Raw genomic sequence first — 20,661 nt, forward strand, 5'->3', positions numbered from 1 at the left:
TTAAGGATAGATTGTAATGCAAGTGGGGCAACATTATAATAACTATATTAATTTGTTCCATAATTGAAAGAAAAAAAAATTTATAAAAACTTATTTATCGAATATGGAAATGTTAAAAATTGCTTTAAAATATCTTTTACCATATAAACTACTAGCTGACCCGACAGACGTTGTTCTGTAGATAAAAACAAATACTGTTTTATAAGAATTTGCCAATAATATTTCAAAACAATACTTATTAATCTAAGTTAAGGATAGATTGTAATGCAAGTGGGGCAACATTATAATAACTATATTAATTTGTTCCATAATTGAAAGAAAAAAAAATTTATAAAAACTTATTTATCGAATATGGAAATGTTAAAAATTGCTTTAAAATATCTTTTACCATATAAACTACTAGCTGACCCGACAGACGTTGTTCTGTAGATAAAAACAAATACTGTTTTATAAGAATTTGCCAATAATATTTCAAAACAATACTTATTAATCTAAGTTAAGGATAGATTGTAATGCAAGTGGGGCAACATTATAATAACTATATTAATTTGTTCCATAATTGAAAGAAAAAAAAATTTATAAAAACTTATTTATCGAATATGGAAATGTTAAAAATTGCTTTAAAATATCTTTTACCATATAAACTACTAGCTGACCCGACAGACGTTGTTCTGTAGATAAAAACAAATACTGTTTTATAAGAATTTGCCAATAATATTTCAAAACAATACTTATTAATCTAAGTTAAGGATAGATTGTAATGCAAGTGGGGCAACATTATAATAACTATATTAATTTGTTCCATAATTGAAAGAAAAAAAAATTTATAAAAACTTATTTATCGAATATGGAAATGTTAAAAATTGCTTTAAAATATCTTTTACCATATAAACTACTAGCTGACCCGACAGACGTTGTTCTGTAGATAAAAACAAATACTGTTTTATAAGAATTTGCCAATAATATTTCAAAACAATACTTATTAATCTAAGTTAAGGATAGATTGTAATGCAAGTGGGGCAACATTATAATAACTATATTAATTTGTTCCATAATTGAAAGAAAAAAAAATTTATAAAAACTTATTTATCGAATATGGAAATGTTAAAAATTGCTTTAAAATATCTTTTACCATATAAACTACTAGCTGACCCGACAGACGTTGTTCTGTAGATAAAAACAAATACTGTTTTATAAGAATTTGCCAATAATATTTCAAAACATCAAGAATTATTTCGTAACATATGCTCCTTGTTGTTATAATGAAATTGTTTCACAGCTAAAATATGTCCATACAAAACAAATATTGTTAATAAAAATAATGATGGGTCCCAAATTGAAATAAAAACTATCCTATCTCTCAAGTTGGACCAAACTGCACTCCATGAAGTACATACATACATACATATATAAAATCACGCCTCTTTCCCGTAGGGGTAGGCAGAGACCACTTCTTTCCACTTGCTACGATCCTTACATACTTGTTTCGCTTCGTCCACTTTCATTATTCCTTTCATACATGCTCTCCGGTTTAGGGTACTCTTGACCTGGCCTTTTTTCAAGACGTCCCTGATTTGATCTCGGAACGTCCGCCTAGGTCTACCCCTTCCAACCCTTTCATTCACACTGGCCTTATACACTTTTTTCGTCAATCGTTCTTCATTCATTCTCTCGACATGTCCAAACCATCTCAGCATATCCATGAAGTAATCCCCATTAAAATCCGTTCATTAGATTAGAAGTCCATCGCGGACAAACAACGTGTCACGTAATTTATATAAGATAGTTACCAATTTCCGCAACTTGGCAATGTTGGTGGTATAACAGACATTTTTATTGTACAGTAATAATTCTCACAGTGAAACATGCTTAGTCGTATGCAACGTGCCTATTGTTGCGTGGGCCCTGGGACGTGCATCTGTCATACATTAATGTACCGTTTACACTGATCATAGTGTGTGTGGCCGTCTGTTTAGTGCTGTCTCTATGGTTATATATTATTTGAAAAAATAGAAATTATAAGTATCAAGTATCAAATATGGTGTTTGCAAGTGAGCTAGGCTTCTTTTGATAGACAATCATGTTTTAGATTATTATTAACTAGCTTTTACCCACGACTTCGTCCGCGTGGAATACTTTTAGGCAGCATTTTTTTAGGACACTTTTCAAATAATACACATACAAACTTTTCTTCTTCTCTTTCATCTTCTTTCGCTGCTGGCGGCGCTCTGCTATTCACTGTGGACAGAATCTTTAGTAGTATTTCCCTACGAATTTTAATCTTCCATTTTATCCCCCATGTAGGTTAAAGTTTCGGAAATCGAACAAAATTTTATAAATTACCTCTTATCAAGTGACTTAATACAAAGTTTCATGGTTTTATCTCTAAAAATGCAGAATTCCTATGCAGACCTTAATCCCTTATTTCAACTCGTTCATGCCCTTTTTAAAAAAAATGTCTTTAAAAAGTAGCCATGTCCGTATCCAGGCTCTAGTCTAGTCTTTCTCTGTACCAAATTTCATCAGAATCGGTTCAGTGGTTTTGGCGTGAAAGCGTAACAAACAAACCTTCACATTTATAATATTATAGTAGGGATTACAAAATTGATATGTGACGTAATTCGTACTTGTGAATATTTACTAGAACGCAGTAATTATTAATAAAACTAATTAAATAATAATACTACTACTTCTAATAATATATTACTTATATCGTCTTACAAACTATAGTTTTTTTATTATTACTACCTATATTTTGATAGTCGTTAATAATTTGAGTTAAGGCCAAATTCGTGCGAATAGAAAAATATAATTTTCGTCTACAATTAGATTTTTGAGGTTTGTTACAAAATATCATTATTTTTTTATGACGTAATGTAATCTTAATAAAACTAAACGGCCTTACAAATATACTTGGCATAAAGTTATACCTGGGAATAAACCAAGAAGGATGCAAAGTGTTGATTATATAATATATATACTTAGAAGCAGGCCATGTCTTCGAAACTGAACATAATTATTGTAGTACAAGGGGTTTCAAATATGGGCTGGAAGGGGCGGGCATCAGAAAAGTAATAGAGTAGCCACGTCAAACGAAACATTAAATTATGATCGTAGTAGACTATCGAAGAATCTTTGATCATTGCTTACCGCCTAGTACGTTGACCTAGGAGGTCTATGATCAAGTGCTGTCTCTTTTACGCTCAGTTATTAAGACAGTGACAACAATACACTTACGTATTGAGAGTTGAGACGCCTTCTGGGTTACATATAAAATTGTTGAGTTAGTATTAAGTATACGGACTAGTTCTAGTGTACGCGGATATTGACAACAAATTGATTTATTTTACGAGGAGAATCTGCGACTCCTAATAAGTTGATTCTTATAATTCTGTTCGTGTATCATTGTCTAATGTCTATGCTCTCAGTGGGCTTTATGTTTCTTGAGTTCGTAATTTGTTACGCCATTAAGCGGGTGTGCGAGGGAGACGGCAACTATATTGTTGTACTCCTCGCATATCAGCCGGCGAATGTAAATGGCTTCATTTGATTATGTTCCGCTCCGTAAACGTTCTTCGTATTTACGACTTGCGAGGCATTTATGCAGCCCTAGTAGGTTGTTGTAGAACGATTGTCGTAATTCGATAGTGCTGCCAAGTTGTGCTTTTCCCACTAGCGGATGGATGGATGAATTTTTTGTGTAAATTACGAGAGATAAAAAAGTACACTTTTTTTATTTACATACAAGAAAACAGCATCCATCTGTAATAATAGTTTCGCCCAATGACGTTCATTGCCTGCAATGAATGAATCGTTCTTTATTTATAAACTAGGAACAATATTTTTTTGCAACGGAAATGAATTACTTTAATTCTACGTGAAAATTTCGTCGTTCTCAAAGCGGTAAAGAGAAAGAAAAAGAATCACTGGGGGTCGTTTAAAACACGATGACCTGCCGAATTTCCTAATTGATTGATTGGAAATGCTGACAGTAAATGCTTAATTTAGACATCACTGAACAACTTTGAAAGTCTAGAATAATCTATTGAACCAATTACGGTGTCCTACAAAATGAGTCGAATTAGTTGCAAGGTGAATTTTTCTAAACCCTTACTGTAATATACTTATAAATATATCGTAAAAAGCAAAAGTTGAAAACTGTTTGCTGAAACAATATTGGTAATATTATGCCTTTTTTGCCAGTTATTATAATCTCATCTCCAGCTCATCTTTTACATAGTGGTGGTAACGTATTATAAAATTAATATGCGTGGTATTTGCTTAGAATAAATGGTTTTTGGTTTTTCACCTTTAACTAAGACCAAATAAGCATAATAACTTACTGTTAAAATTAAAACAAAAACGATTCCATTTATGTGTAAATTGATGCACGGACATCAGGATTGGGTGCCAAAAGCTCGCAAAATCTTTACTATATAAAACCAATCCAATAATTTGATAATTTCTTAATCCATCAACGATTTTTCTTTACAGGAAACAGCAGAAGTCTGCGTAGGAACATCAGTTGGAACAATAACGGAGCCGGACTGCTTGGGGCCCTGTGAGCCTGGTACATCAGTCACGCTGGAGGGCATCGTGTGGCACGAAACGGAAGGTGGTGAGTTGTTATATAAGCACGAGTGCACTGTAGCGCCTCGCATAACCTCCATCACGCTTTTGCACGCCTATTACACTTACCTGCTTGGCAATCCTTCAAGCGACAATAACAGACGGTCCCACCACCTAGATAGATCCTTACAACGAATTTAATTTAAACAGATTTGTTTAAAAATCCATCTATCTGCCTACCGTACCTATTTAAATGCCATTAATTTGAGTGAAACGCGTTGTGTAACCGTTTTTGTCTTATTTGAAGTAAAATCAAATTGCTACAGGCAAAATCGCATTAAAATAATCATAAAAGGGACGATGAATAATTATTATTGCTACGTGGAAATGTGCGCGTCTCATGCCCTCGTCTCAGTCCGTTAATTAATGTTTGCGAAGTGACGTCACTGCTTTGATCATTAAAACTGACAAATAACTCTTTCGATTATTTAATACTTTGTATTTTAATGAGACTGCACGGAATTTATTACCTTGGTACAAAAACTAATTAGAAGTGTGAACGGCCCTTAGGTTATGCCTAAAAATTATATTTACTAGCTGATGCCCGCGACTTCGTCCGCATTGATAAAGGGCTTTTAAAAATAATAAGCAAGTTAGGAATTGAAGATTATATCATGTCCTATTCCAGTTCCAGTTCCCGTTTTCGCTCCCTTTCGCAACATATTCTACGAATCTTATTTCGGAGATTAGATTAGGAAGATTGCTATGGCAAACTAAACCTACTATTGGTATAGTTATAGCTCATCGAAGTGAATTTCAGTTTAGTCATAAATATTAGTAAATAGTCATAAATCCCGCGGGAACCATGGATATTTCCGGGATAAAATATAGCCTATGTCCTTTCCCCAGCTTTAGTCTGTCGCTGTACCAAATTTCATAAAAATCGGTTCAGTAGCTCCGGCGTAAAAGCGTAACAAACAAACTTACATTCACACTTATAATATTAGTAGCAATTGTTCGAACTAAAGCTTTTCATTTTACAAAATAATAATAAATAGACGATATGTACCTAGCTAAATGTGCATTTTATTTTTTAGATTCAGTTTTTGCACATTTATTTAAACTGAGAACTTTAGGACTTTTTTTTTACTTAAGTCTTTATAAAACAATTGGTTCTGCATAATTCCACACAACCATAGCATAGTTCTTAAAATAGAACTTCTTTCGTCACTTGATTTTACAACTTTACCATCACGAAATAAGTTAATTATTGAATTATATTATTATATCGTTTATATCTTGGAAATAGCTTTAATAATGTGATACAAAAAACAAAACAAAAGACAGTCAATTTATTAGTTACAGTGGTGGTTAAAATTCAAACAACAATATTTAGTACAAAAAGAGCAATAAAATGAAGAAATGTTACTGTGCACCTTAACCTTGATAATGAAGCTGTGTCCATAACTTAGAACATAATTCATAGAACTCAAATTTACGACGCAGTTAAAATACCAAAAATACTTCTACGTTACGATTTCCTTGATTCTAAAGAGAAACAAAAGCTATCAAGAGATATAAATAAAGTTTGGAGTGATAGATATATACAGCATCAAACTATCCCCGATTTTGTTTTCATAACTTTCTTCAATAGCCTTTTACTTCTGAACCTCAATGAACACTTAAGACGTATATAAAAGCAAATCTATATGTTGAATCAGTAAAGTTCTAAATTTACAATTGGTAACATGAAGGGCTGGTAATAAATAGATTAAGTGTTAGGGGTTCGCGACCCCAATCGACCCGAATTTAACAAACAGTTGAAAACCCTCTCATAAATATTAATTCGCACGCACCTGGTCATTCGGCGCGTCTTTTATATAGCTGTGTTAAATGCTAATAATAGCAGTTTCAATTTTAATAGCAGTTATTATAACTAGAAGTAAACGAAACTTAGGAAATTTTTACCCGTGGCCTAATTTTATTTCGGTTATTATCGAATAATGTTTAAATTACCGACTTCAATGGGAAACCTCTAAACTCCGATGCGTTTGAATCTTACATCCAGCATCCCATTTAAAAACTAATCAATTCTCATACGGACGAAGACGAAGAATCTGCAAGTTAAGTAGATAATGGGAGGCTCCTTTGCACAGGATGTTGGTTAGATTATGAGTACCACAACGGCGCCTATTTCTGCCGTGAAACAGTAATGTGTAAGCATTGCTGTGTTTCGGTCTGAAGGCCGCCGTAGCTAGTGAAATTACTGGGCAAATGTGACTTAACATCTTATGTCTCAATGTGTTTTCAATTTTTGGGTATTTCAAGAATCCTGAGCGGCACTGCATTGTAATGGGCAGGGCGCAACAATTACCATCAGCTAAACGTCCTGCTCATCTCGTCCCTTATTGTCATAAAAACATTAGATTTCTACAAAGAAGTTTTTAAGTTGTGGAAATAATTATTATAGTAAGACTAGTCGTATATTGATTGTACACAGTCCTGATTTTAAATCTTTTAATCTAGATATTGGTGAGTCTCTTGGTCCCATACTGTATCTATAATATCTCAAACAGCTCTTTTCTACAACACAAAAACAAAAAAAGAATAAAGTAAATTTCTCTTAAAATTCTTGTGATTTGGTCACATTTTAACTTTAAAACAGATTCAAAATCTTAATGCAAATCCTATTTCAAAAACAGACAGAAGCTGACCATTAAAAATAACAATATTTTAACAGTTAATTCAGAATTAATAAATTACAGAATACCCAATACCGCAAAAGCGTATTGTCTATCTCAATTTTTATCTCAAATGGACGAAGAGGAAGAAGATAAATTTCAAGAAGTTTTTATTTGTAGAAATAATTACAGTCTGACTAGATATATATTGATTGTACACAGTCCTAATTTTAAATCTTATAATCTAGATATTTGTGACTCTCTTGGTCCCATACTGTATCAATAATATCTCAAACAGCTTTTTTGCTACAGCACAAAAACAAAAAAAAAGAAATTGCCGCATTATGACAAAGTACAAGGCAAGAATGATTCGGACTTGGCGGCGCGTGGCTTTCGTGAATCGTGAATATGTATGTTAGAAATACTTGTTTGAAATACATGAAGAAAAAGTTAAATATTTTATTCAAATTATAAGTTCATTCAGGTCAAAAAACACCAGTGACGGTGATAGTTATACTTTTCACCATTTACGATTTGTATGTGACTTTGTGTTTGTGTGCGTGAATTGCTCAAATTAGTGGTTAGTTCTAAACTCAATTTATTTCAAAGTTTTCACAGCTGTCATAGACTAGCTAGACGTATAAATGATCTGAGGTATTTTTAATAATACTGCGACTATTATATGGTATTTTCGTCCGTTTTTACCCGACTCCGCCAGAAGGAGGGTTATGTTTTTCGAGAGTGTATGTATTGTAACCCCTCCCTCACACGCGGGATCGTTGCTTAATGAAACAATGTTACTTCTCTAATACTTCTATATTCACTTTCACTTTCTATCTAATATTAATATAAAATATTAATATTAGGCTAAAGGCCGACCGTTTTCACTTCTCATCATTTATATTCCGTCTTATTCGATAATTTCATTCGCGTCAATATTAAAATTTAAAATAAAATCGAATTCTATAGCTAGACGGCCAACCATAGAACAATGAGTTCTTATATGCGGATAAGAACTCCTTGTTACAGTATGTATACTTGTTTGGCATGCTGTGCGGCCTGAATGTCTCTATGGATTTTACAGATAGGATTTTAATACTGTGAGGGTGACACTGGGTACAAATTTTGAATCAGAACACACTATGGTGTGTTCAGTTTATGAGTTGGGCGTGCCGACCTCCATACGGTGAAGTTAGTAACAGTTTAACTCAAACTCATTTAATAATAAAATATAAAAAAATAAACTTTTGTTAAAAACCCTAAAACAAGAAAATCGTCACACCTGATTGCACTAAACGCACATAAATCCACACAAAAAATATCAAGTTACACCTTACATTACATTCAGGTGGTAAAGAAGTTTAGTGAACTAACTTTAACTTGAACTAAACTTCTTAAATTATAGAAAATTCATTCTATTTTTATGAACAATATTAATTATATAAAGTTCATATATGTAGGTACCTCTCATATACAGGTATGTATTCTTGCTGACAAATGTAACTACGCGGCTTACCGGTTAATTAAAGATGAACTATACTTTATAACTTTTTACTTGATATTATTTTGTTTGAAATGTGAATAATTGCAATCGATCCGAGAATTAAGCGTGTACTTACAGCGATCTCCTCAATATCTTTTCATTTGGCATCCGTGTACAATATTAATGAATTCATAACATACATAAAACACCACACTCAATGAGAATGAATACCTATATAATTACACGACGCTCACGGCGTTGGATAGCATCGCTGAATAATAAACCTGTTAAGCCATACAAGGCTCTTACACCTTTCTGTTATCCTGGTATGTTATCTAGCTCTATTAAAATTTTATTGCGTTATGTATGTATAATAAATATTGTATTTTCAAAACAAAGGAATAGAAATTATTAAGAGACAATTTTAGTATTAAAAATCGGATTTTAATTTTAAATTTATTTCCGCGGTGGCTGTTTTTAAAATAATATTTTGGTATGCGTTATAAATCAAATGGCTCATATTTTGATCACAATAGCTAATTAAGCAAATGAAAGATAGATGTATACTTATACAATTTTCAGTTTTCCGAAAACTCCATAAACTTATTTTTTAATAATATTTAATTAATGTACACTACCAAAGTTACCGCCATAGTTCAAATGTTTGTGAAACTGAAGTGGCGGTGGGCAGGGCACATAGTTCGACGGACAGATGGCCGTTGGAGCAGTAAAGTCCCCGAATGACGACCACGTACCGGAAGACGCAGTGTTAGTAGGCCCCCTACAAGATGGACCGACGATCTGGTCAAGATCGCTGGAATACGTTGGGAGGCCTTTGTCCAGCAGTGGACGTCTTCCGGTTGATGATGAATGAACACTAATGCCTAGTTTTAATAAGCTTTCTATATTGCAAATACAAATAAGTCGGCACTATTAATAAAATATAGCAAGAAAATTAAGAGTCGCGTAAGAAAAATAAAAGCGTTCTTTGCAACACGAGAGTCTACAAGTAATCAGGTCAAATACTTAGGTGTTCACTCTTTGTTGCTCTACTTGCAAGGTAAAGTTCTTCTAGTGCGCTTTAACAGGCCTTTAAACAACTTTCAAAGCCTTTGATGTATATTTACTTTGGAAAAACAAGAAGTAATCTTTTCAATTTTCTACGAAGCGAGATAGGGTCGTTAGTTCTTAGAATACTTATAAAATGGCTTCCTGTTTATTTTATATTTACTTTATTTACCATTTGTAAATTAATATTCTTGTGATTTGTTCACATTTTTAGCCGACTTCAAAAAAGGAGGAGGTTCTCAATTCGTCGGTATGTTTTTTTTATGTTTGTTACCTCAACTGGGTACGCTTTCAAGCACATCTCACCTATAACTATGTATGTAGTTAAAAACCTATTATGGATAACACCGACTCCAAAAATAACAATAATCGTAACTAGAATTAGATTAATTAATTAGATTGTATAAAAATACGCAATTATTTTAATACTTTTAAGTGTATATAATATCTATTGTTTTGGAATAGTTGTTATGAAGTCAGTTGTTTTTTTGTTAAAATTATTTTTTAACTTCAAAACAAATTCAAAATCTTAATGCAAATCCAATTTCAAATAACAATATTTTTACAGTTAATTCACATTTAATAAATGACAGAATTCTCAATACCTCAGAAGCGTATTGTCTATCTCAATTGTTATCTTTTTTAATAATTCACTGAAAAATATTTCATTGTTTGAGCGAATACAAGCTTTACCACAGACGCAGTAAGGTTTAATTTACTAGATGATGCCGATGTTAAATAATGTTTCGCTTGTGAATCAATGATCGTACACCATTAGGGCAGGCATAACAGAACGGACAGCGAACAATGTCTCTCCCAGGGGCACCTGATTACGAAACGCAATAATAAATCACCGCGTACTGTGCTCCAAAATTATCCGGCCGTGTGGAGGTGTAGGCTACCAATTCTCTGCCACTTATATTTTTGTCGCGCCGTGGGAGACTTCGATAATTAGTCGGTTGTTAAGAATATTCTTAAACGAATCTTATCTGTTGAGATATTAATGCAGTTGCTTGGAGTTCTGAATAATGTCACTGATATTTTGAATGTGTGATACGTTATATTTATGAAGTCATACACCCATGTAGATGGTATGCCAACTTATATGACAATTAAAAAAAAATTAAAGACTAAGAGCGCTTTCGCACTACGTTCGATCCGAATCCGATCCGTAGGCGTGAAAACACGGTCCGAAATTGTCGTAGAACTATTTCTATTGTAGTTTACGTACTAGATCCGGCTTTCGTCATCCGATTTCTTTCCGTCAACCGTTAGAAATAGTTCTCGACTACACCCGACCGTATTTTCACGGGTACGGATCAGATTCGGATCGGACGTAGTGCGAGGGCGCTCTAACAATGAAAAATATTAAATAACACATTTAAGAACAGTACCTAACTTCTCTATCGAACAAATAAATACAACTTAGATCATACAATAACTGGAAATGAAACGAACTCGAAATAATTTTCCGTATTACGTCTCGAATATAAATTGTGGTACGGCGGGGAGGATTCCACGTCTAGTACATTTATAGAGACTACGTGAATATAGATAAGGAGCAGATGGGAGTTGGGGTCGAGGAGGGGAGGCGCGAGCGTGGTTCGTGTTATTTCACAAATAAAATGACAACAGAATGTATTAACAGGATTCTTGCGTTCGTTGTTTGCGATGCCTCTTTTTTGTGTCAACATTTGTGATAGTAAGAGACTTTATTGTGTCACAAACACCGTTAAATTATTATCTATTACCTCAAATAGTAAATTTATTTGAACATCTAAATATAAACAAAGATCTCTGTAACAAATCAAGGTGTTAAGGCGTTTGGCTATAACACTATGATTTATGATGCCCTAGTAACTCAATAAAATTAAGTACATCATTAGCGATGGTAGGTGATCAAGACAACCCTTGACATCAATGTACAATGCACCACTGCGTAATATTGTACATAAATATTCATTATTCATTATTCATTTACTCAGGATGGATTTTTCCGCTGGCAACTTTTATCAAGTACACTTTTGTATTTTCGTGGATTCTTCTATAAGATAAGATATTAATAATTTATACATTCACCTCGAGTGCGCCCGACATTAAAGAAATTACTAGGGTCTATGTTAATAATTTTGGGTATTATAAGTATAGGTATATTGAGACGAAATAAAACGTTAATGAGTTTTCAAGATATCGTTATCGCAATAGTTAGTTTGTTGGAGCGTTAAGTTGTCGGGGCGAGGTCGCTTATTAAATTAACTTTGTAGACTCGCGAAAAGTGTGAAGTTGACTCAAGCTCACGGTGAATGGATGTTAATGAAGTGGTCGGAAGTTTGTGGGACATTATGAAGAGATACACTCTCTGGTAACAACCAGCTTAATAATAACACTAATAAATATTAGTTTATTAACCGTTATAATGGGTTCGTTGTTTGCGATTCTTTGTTGTCACTATTTCATGTTGTCAGTATGTATTTTATGAGACTTTATGGCGCTGGTAATCGTTTCGCTTAAATTTTAACTCATTTTGTAATACAATAAAACTAATGTTAGTGAAAACCTGTTTAACTATTCTATATATATATATATATATATATATATATATATATCCTATAACTTTATGTGAAGTGCTTGACGATTTATGATGTCCTAATAACTCAAACAACTAAGTAATACCATTAAATGTGATTTATAACTTTATTGACATATTTTGTACAAGTGGGAGGCTCCTTTGAACAGGATGCCGGCTAGATTATGGGTACCACAACGGCGCCTATTTCTACCGTGAACCAGTAATGTGTAAACATTATCGTGTTTCGGTCTGAAGGGCGTCATAGCTGGTAAAATTAGACTTAACATCCTATGTCTCAAGGTGAACGTAGTTGTAGTGCCGCTCAGAATTTTTGGATTTTTTAAGAATCCTGAGCGGCACTGCATTGTAATGAGTAGATCATATCAATTACCATCAGCTGAGCATCGAGCTCGTCTTCATTATTTGACATAGCTTAAAGACCCTTTTGAATTAGGTGTGTCATTTCGCTTGGTTTGATTTTTAAATCTAATAGATCCTTAACTCGTTCAAGTACAGGGTGTAAATGAGATTGAGCTCACAACACACGAAACAAAAGATTACAACAAACCGCTCCAGAATTGCAATTTCACCGTTCGTTGGTTTAACTTGAACGTAGGACCCGTTGCGTTGGGGCTTATTCACAAATGGAAACAAATGAAGAGCGAATTTAAACTGGTTTCCAAGGCAATAAAACATATTTAACATATTACTTTATTCAGACACGATAAAAACCGGGCTATCGTCTGCTATCGCTCAATCAATAAAAGGTCAAAGATCTTGATTTGAACAGAAACTACTGAAGTATTATATTATATAAATAAAATTGATTGTGGGAACAAAGGAGGACTCCGCGCCGTGATATTAGCAAGTGAAGCACCTTCATGCTAGTGTGTGCGGCTACGGGGGATACTAGTTACACAATTTTTTCTCCCTCAAATACACATATATGGCCAAAAATACGTTTATAGTATCGTTTTTACCCTTTTTCACAACGCACGACGGCATTTTTAAAATATTTTATTGCGACGCAAACTGATCTGTCACAGACAATGGCAAATCTCATAATGGCGGCCGATCGGTTTGTATTAGTTGGAGTGTGTGCGTGGGGCTATGTATTTACTCGTTTGCCGGCTTGTTTTGCTCGTTTACCGGCTTGTTTTGGTACTTCACTGTTATTTAAGTCGACACGGAGTCTTTCTTTTTTTACTCGACCGTGGTGGTACATGTACGTCATTTAACCATGTGTTAATTATTATTTTGAATAATTTTTGAAGTAATACTTCTTTAGGCGCCTAATGAAGAAATGATGAGAATGAAATTTTGTTCCTATAATTTTCTGACGTTTGCGTCACTAGTTATTTTTTTTTGGTTTCTTAGGCATACATCCATATTCATTATTTAATAATTAGTTGTCAAAGGCATCTATGCAAGATTTTTACAAAATTGTTCTTTCTACAAACGTAGCACGAGAAATAAATAATTTTAATGATTTTTGCTTCGTTAGGCCAAAGAAGTATAACTTCTTGCGTGCATACATAAGTACACACACTTTTTTGATGTTATGCACTTCTTTCGGCGCGTCAGGGAATTATTATAACAGTGGGAGGCTCCTTTGCACAGGAAGCCGGCTAGATTATGGGTACCACAACGGCTCCTATTTCTGCCGTGAAGCAGTAATGTGTAAACATTACTGTGTTTCGGTCTGAACGGCGCCGTAGCTAGTGAAATTACTGGGCAAATGAGACAACATCTTATGTCTCAGGGCGACGAGCGCAATTGTGGTGTTGCTCAGAATTTTTGGGTTTTTCAAGAATCCTGAGTAGCACTGTATTGTAATGGGTAGGGCGTATCAATCACCATCAGTTGAACGTCCTGCTCGTCTCGTCCCTTATTTTCATAAAAAAAAAATAAAGAAAAGAAAGTGAATTTCAACGATTCGCGTGCACGACGACACCCTATCGTAGTTAATTGGTCTATTAAACCATTTGTATTGACACGTGAGTGGGTCAGGGATTGGAATAATAACTCCAATTAAAGGAACGAGTCTTTATTTGCGTTCACTTTTCGAACTTGCACTTCGCCGGTCTGCCGCTCTTCCTCTTGTCGATAGCGGTGCCTTCAACAGATAACACCGCACCACTATTTCTCTTCTATCTTCTTCTTCTCCTGGATCACTTTCCACTTTTAACTACTTTTTCTTTTCTTCCTTCTTTTCCTTTACACTTTCGCTACCATACTTCAGAGACAGTATCATACTTCAGCTACCATAAGCCTCATGTAAATCAATCTACTGAACCACAACCAATGGACGAGGATTAAATAAATTTCCATATGTATAAGTTGTGAAATATAAAATAAAAAAAAATAAAAATACTGTATATTTTAATGATATTTCAACTAACGTTATTTAACTAAATTATGCGGTATTATAATATTTTCTTTGGTTGTTTGTTTGTTGTTTAATATCTTCTTTATAACATTACTGTTCTTTCTACAATCCTGTCGATAAATTCCACCTTCGCACGACACGCCACAAGTTAGGATATCATCCTCACCATCTGGATGTGTGGCGGTCCTCCACAGTGCGGTTTTCAAGGAGCTTTCTTCCACGTACTACAAAGCTGTGGAATCACCTTCCTTGTGCGGTGATTCAGAAACGATACGACATGGGTACCTACCTTCTAAAAAGCGCGTACACCGCTCCTGTGATTCCTCTGGCGTTGTTAGAGAATTTGGGTGGTGATGATCACTTAACACCAGCTACGTCCGTTTGCCCTCCTATTCCATAAAAAAAATAGCACGAGGAATAATTTTTATAAATATTTTTTGTTTTGTTACCAACACACACATTTTTTCATAGTACAATATTTATCCGCAATGTCATATAAAAAACCGTTAGATTTATATTATACTCGTATAAATAAGCATTCCGAATTTAAAATGATCGCTCGCGGCGAATATCAAATGATGGGTCATTATTTAAGTCTCGCTCCGGCTTCCATTGAATCCCGCTGACATTTTAATTCATCTATCATGGATCGGCCATTGATTTAGCTCGTGTAATAATTCCTTCATTTTATGCTAATGCCTTATAGAAATGCTTTATGTGTCCATTGTTTTGTGGAACAATAAATGATGTAAAGTTATATACATCTCGCACGCGAAACTCTACTAAACATATGCACTCCTGGTATATTTTTCCACGCAATACTTTCATTATTCAGTACATTGATATAGTAGTAAGTAGATTTTAATTATAAGTACTAGTAGTAGATTAGTATATTTAATATACACAAATAAAACTTGAAAAACAAAACTTTATGAACGATGCGGGATTCGAACCCACGACCTCTGGCGTTCCGTGCCGATGCTCTAACCAACTGAGGTAACCGTTCGAGTACCGCCCTACACATTACAAAGCAATGTCGATCAGGATTCTTGAAAAATCCAAAAATTTTGAGCGGACCTACAATTGCGCTCGTCACTTTGAGACATATGATGTTAGGTCTCATTTGCCCAGTAATTGCACTAGCTACGGCGCCCTTCAGACCGAAACACAGTAATGTTTACTCATTACTGCTTAACGGCAGAAATAGAAGCCGTTGTGGTACCCATAATCTAGTCGGCATCCTGTGCAAAGGAGCCTCCCACTGGTTGAAAATATTACACTGTCACCTTGAGACACAAGATGTTAAGTTTCATTTGCCCAGTAATTGCACTAGCTACGGCGCCCTTCAGACCGAAACACAGTAATGTTTACTCATTACTGCTTAACGGCATAAATAGAAGCCGTTGTGGTACCCCTAATCTAGTCGGCTTCCTGTGCAAAGGAGCCTTCCACTGGTAAAGTAAGGTCCTCCCTCCTCCCACCATAGACTTAGTATATACTAACAGACTTAGAATATAGAGAGGTTCTTCTCTCTCGCATGCTTTGTTTGTCTGTAAGTAGTATAGTGTTAGTGTATGTTATTTATATGTAGATTACATTTAGGTTATGACTTATGAGTTAATATTTGAGTAATACTCATTAGACATGAAATGTTGAAAACGTAGGGCGGGGTGAAATTGATTAGTTAAATTTGCATAAGTTAGCACGCGAGGGCTGTTGGTACAGTGAACCACAAAATATGTAATCAATTGAAAATTTAATAATGTTAGAGATGAATTATTTTTGACTCTTGTAAAGACTTATATATTGTATTTGAAAATCAGTACTGCGAATATTCTAATAATTTGATTTTCAGTCATTAAGTTTTCTTTCAGAGTTTCTTGCGCCGCTTCTTCTTCGCCATTAAATTTAATGTTGCTTATAGATGCGGATATTATATATTGTAGGTGCTATTGTAGAAACATAATGTGGGATAAAACCACATGATATTGATAATAATATTGCATTAAAACTTTGATAACACATTTTAAATCATCTAAAAACGTAGCTCTTGTGGTATATGCACCAGTGGGAGGCTTCTTTGCACCGGATGCCGGCTCGATTATGGGTACCACAACGGCGCCTATTTCTGCCATGAAGCAGTAATGTGTATGCATTACTGTTTCGGTCTGAAGGGCGCCGTAGCTAGTAAAATTACTGGGGGAATGAGACTTGATAACGTTAGTCTCAAGGTGCGAGCGCAGTTGTAGTGCCGCTCAAAATTTTTGGTTTTTTCAATAACCCTGAGCAGCACTGCATTGTAATGGGCAGGGCGTATCAATTACCATAAAAATGTCCATTGTTGAATAAGCGTTTGCGTATTTTAACTATATAAAAATAAATATAAAATACAATAAATGGTGGCTTGGGCACGGGGAAGGGCGCTGGTGTGGGACGCAACTTGCGTCGACACTCTGGCTCCTTCTCATGTCCAAGTTACGTCAGTTGCTGCTGGGGCTGCTGCTTCGACTGCCGAAGACAGCAAGCGTCGCAAATATGTTGGTCTCAGTGAGTCATACATCTTTGTGCCGTTTGGTGTCGAGACACTTGGCCCGTGGGGCCCAGAGGCGCGGAGAATGTTCAAAATACTATCTTCGCGCCTCAATAAGGCTACTGGAAACCCAAGCGCTGGCAGCTATTTCGGTCAACGAATCAGCCTTGCTATCCAACGCGGTAATTCTGCCAGTATTCTTGGTACGCTTCCACGTAATGATAGTTTTAATTTTATGTAGTCGTAGTATTGTAAATATAGTTATAAGATTTGTTTTGATTAAATAAGAATTGTTCAACATAAAACCTATCTATGGATGAGCACTTTTATGTGTATCAGGTTTTAGTATACGAATATGATTTTTTTCTTATGACTTACTAAGGTTTAAGGTTAAGCTTAGTTTTGTAAAACATTTATGTCGCTGACTGTCCCTGCCTAAATATGCGTCTAAGTCACGTCCGCAAGGCAAGGCAAGCCGGGTGAATGCTGTCGGTATTAAATTGAGTTTTGTGACAAATTCGATGATCGATCGCCAATATCTCCGATGCATCCATTTTGATCGTGTCTTCGTTTTCATTCGCGCGACAAATTGTTTTAAAGCTCGCCTTTTTAAATTGATCGAATTTCTCGCTTTACTTTTTCTCTTTTTACATTTCTTGTTTTTCTTTTTTGTATATAAAGAAGACATTTGCAATGAACAGTTTCAAATAGAATCTTTTGTATGAATCAAGGTGTATTTGTAGTGTTATTCGGAAATATTCTGATTGAAACAAATTTATGGTTACAATTATCACAAATTTAATAATTAAAAAAAAAAACATTTAGAATTTTATTTGAATCAATCTCCTAACATTTCTTCCTCCTCCTTATATTGTATATTTCCTTAAAAAGAGCGCAAATAGAGAATGTTGGGAGAGTTTCTTGCGGCGCTTGTTCTCTCTCAGAGCGTCATTTGTTTCCGATGCGGTAGTAGTATCTAGTATATTAGAAATGACATCAAAAAGAATTCTAAAGTAAATTTTGAGAAAATAAATGCCTTTTATGCCTTTTAACACCAAGTAAACCCTATTCTCGCTTTTTTTAATGATATTTATAGTTTATGCAATTATAAGCAACTTTAAAATTTTACTGTTTTAATGATAGGTACTGTTTTAAAGCAAATTTTGATAATCTATACTTTGGTGATATTTGGTGTGCAGCCGTTATCCCTAATAAAACAAAACCCAAGTGTAAAACAAGTAATGATGTGTTTTGCAGGTGTGCTGGTGGTGAATGTCACTTGGCGAGGGAAGACCTACGTGGGCACACTGCTGGACTGTACCAGGCACGACTGGGCACCCCCCAGGTAAATAACTAATTTACAAAAAAACATTATAAGACATATTATAGTAAGGGACCTGTTTTACCTAGGACAGTTTTTTAGATATCTATTTTTTTTAAGCTATTGCATAGCTTCTATCGCGGGCCTTGAGCGTGGAGACCGAATCCAGAAATTCCGTAACGAAAATAACCTAACACTTACATACTAGATGTATTTGGATATTTTGGCACTGTTATTACAGATGCGGTGGAACAGCGGTTATCACGTATGCTTTTTGTGCAGAAGGTCCCAGGTTCAAGCCTGGGGTACATCATGATTTTTTTAATTTTTTTTTAATTTTTATTATTATGACAAGCATTTTTATTTAGTTTCACCTGTCCCGTTGTCTGTCTGTAATCAAATCTTGCAATTTAAATTTTACTCACTTCCCGTTTGATTTTTTTTAAATTACTTTTATCAAAATAAAAAATTCTGCTTAAATAAATAATTATAATTGCATAAATTGATAAAAAATGGTATGCAATAGCTTTACCGCGGCAGTCCCCGAGTACCACACGTCTTTTTTATTTGAAGTACAGTGCTTAAACTATTTTTGCATATTTGGAAAGGTCAATTATTTGATTTGTATTCACCACCAAAATATCAAAAATGTATATTTCATACAAAAGGGATTTAAGACCAAGGTATAACATACCCCTATGTACCTTGGCCAGTTTTGTGGACACCTGGGACAAATTGTCCTCAAAGGACATAAAACCGTTTTATTCGTTTAAATGACATATTTAACAAAAATTACTGACAAATTCTGAACAAAATCAAAATAATATTCATAGTTTCTTTTTTCTAATAAGACTAAATCTTTCATATTTTATTGGGAATGTTATAATGCGGAGTTCACTGGAAACAAACATCAGGACATTGGATTTATATATATATAAAGATTATCACTGGATATGCTATGTATCCCTAGTAGAATGTTAAGACAACAGCCTATCTTTGCTGTACCATTCTGTCGTACAAATTATAGAAGGAACACATTTATTTTAAGAGCTATGGAGTCATACAATCATTTTTGTGACAGGGATAATATTGATCTCTTTAACTCCAGTATTAATTCAATTAGAGCCCATTTGGTAAAACAATTTAGCAGTGATTAACAAATTAACATTAGGAATGAAATTACTCCTTTTTGATCATGCTTTTAACTGGCGATAGGAGTGCGAGATGATTTTATTTAATAATTTTATGAAGTTTTATTTAATAATTTTTAATTGTACTTGTATTGTTTGTTTGTAATTAATATGTTAGATATAATAATATTATACTTGTTCCTATGTAAATGTGGAAGACTATTATTAGCTCGAACGAATTATGTTTGTTAATTATTTTAATGTATGTAAAACCAGCTGTTGGCTTTCTTAAAAATATTAAATAAATAAATAAATAAGTATGTAAAAGACCGGATCTAAGTTCTATTATCAACTATTATATGAGTACCCACCCGCTGACATTTCAGGGAAATAACTTCAGATAAATTTTCCTTTACGAGCATTTCCCCAAGCTTTCTGCATTGAGCAAATAACATTACCCGTGTTCTATGTTCCGTTTTACGTTAAGAATTAGGTACGTTTTAATAAAGCGACTATCTCAATGAAATCATTAATACATTTATGTATATTACTATACAAAAAGTATTTATCTGTAAATAAACAGATATCTTTCACTAATAGATAAAGACACAGGCTTTAGAGAGCCTATTTAATGATTAAAATCCGGACGACCGAGCTTTTCTCGGATTTTTAAGAATGTACAAAACTTGAACAAAATAAACTAATAGGACATCTGGATTTGAACCGGGGTCTTCTGCTTTCCTGATCACCCAATGTCCCATCTGAGCTATTATTGTCTTGTATATAGTGGCGAAATTTGCCGTTGTATTCTAATGTAGTAGCTGTTTCTCATTAAAACACGGATAAAACTACATTTGTTTTTCATTGAAACCTAGCTTGATCGATTTATCGCTCCCGAAATCCCTGGTATGCTAAATTTTA

General features: G+C 34.2%; 1 protein-coding gene across 2 annotated transcripts in view; it reads left to right on the forward strand.

The window, feature by feature from the left end:
- Positions 1–20,661, forward strand: part of LOC126977919 (zinc finger protein 608-like) — a 187,433-nt gene that overhangs the window by 154,380 nt on the left and 12,392 nt on the right. For both annotated transcript variants that reach the window (XM_050826607.1, XM_050826608.1), the window contains 2 exons: positions 4,495–4,618; positions 18,547–18,634. In XM_050826607.1, the coding sequence (XP_050682564.1) occupies positions 4,495–4,618; positions 18,547–18,634 (212 nt within the window). The remainder of the gene's footprint in view (positions 1–4,494; positions 4,619–18,546; positions 18,635–20,661) is intronic.

The sequence above is a fragment of the Leptidea sinapis genome, chromosome 46 (genome assembly GCF_905404315.1).
Source record: "Leptidea sinapis chromosome 46, ilLepSina1.1, whole genome shotgun sequence".
In the NCBI taxonomy this organism is placed as follows: Eukaryota; Metazoa; Arthropoda; class Insecta; order Lepidoptera; family Pieridae; genus Leptidea; species Leptidea sinapis.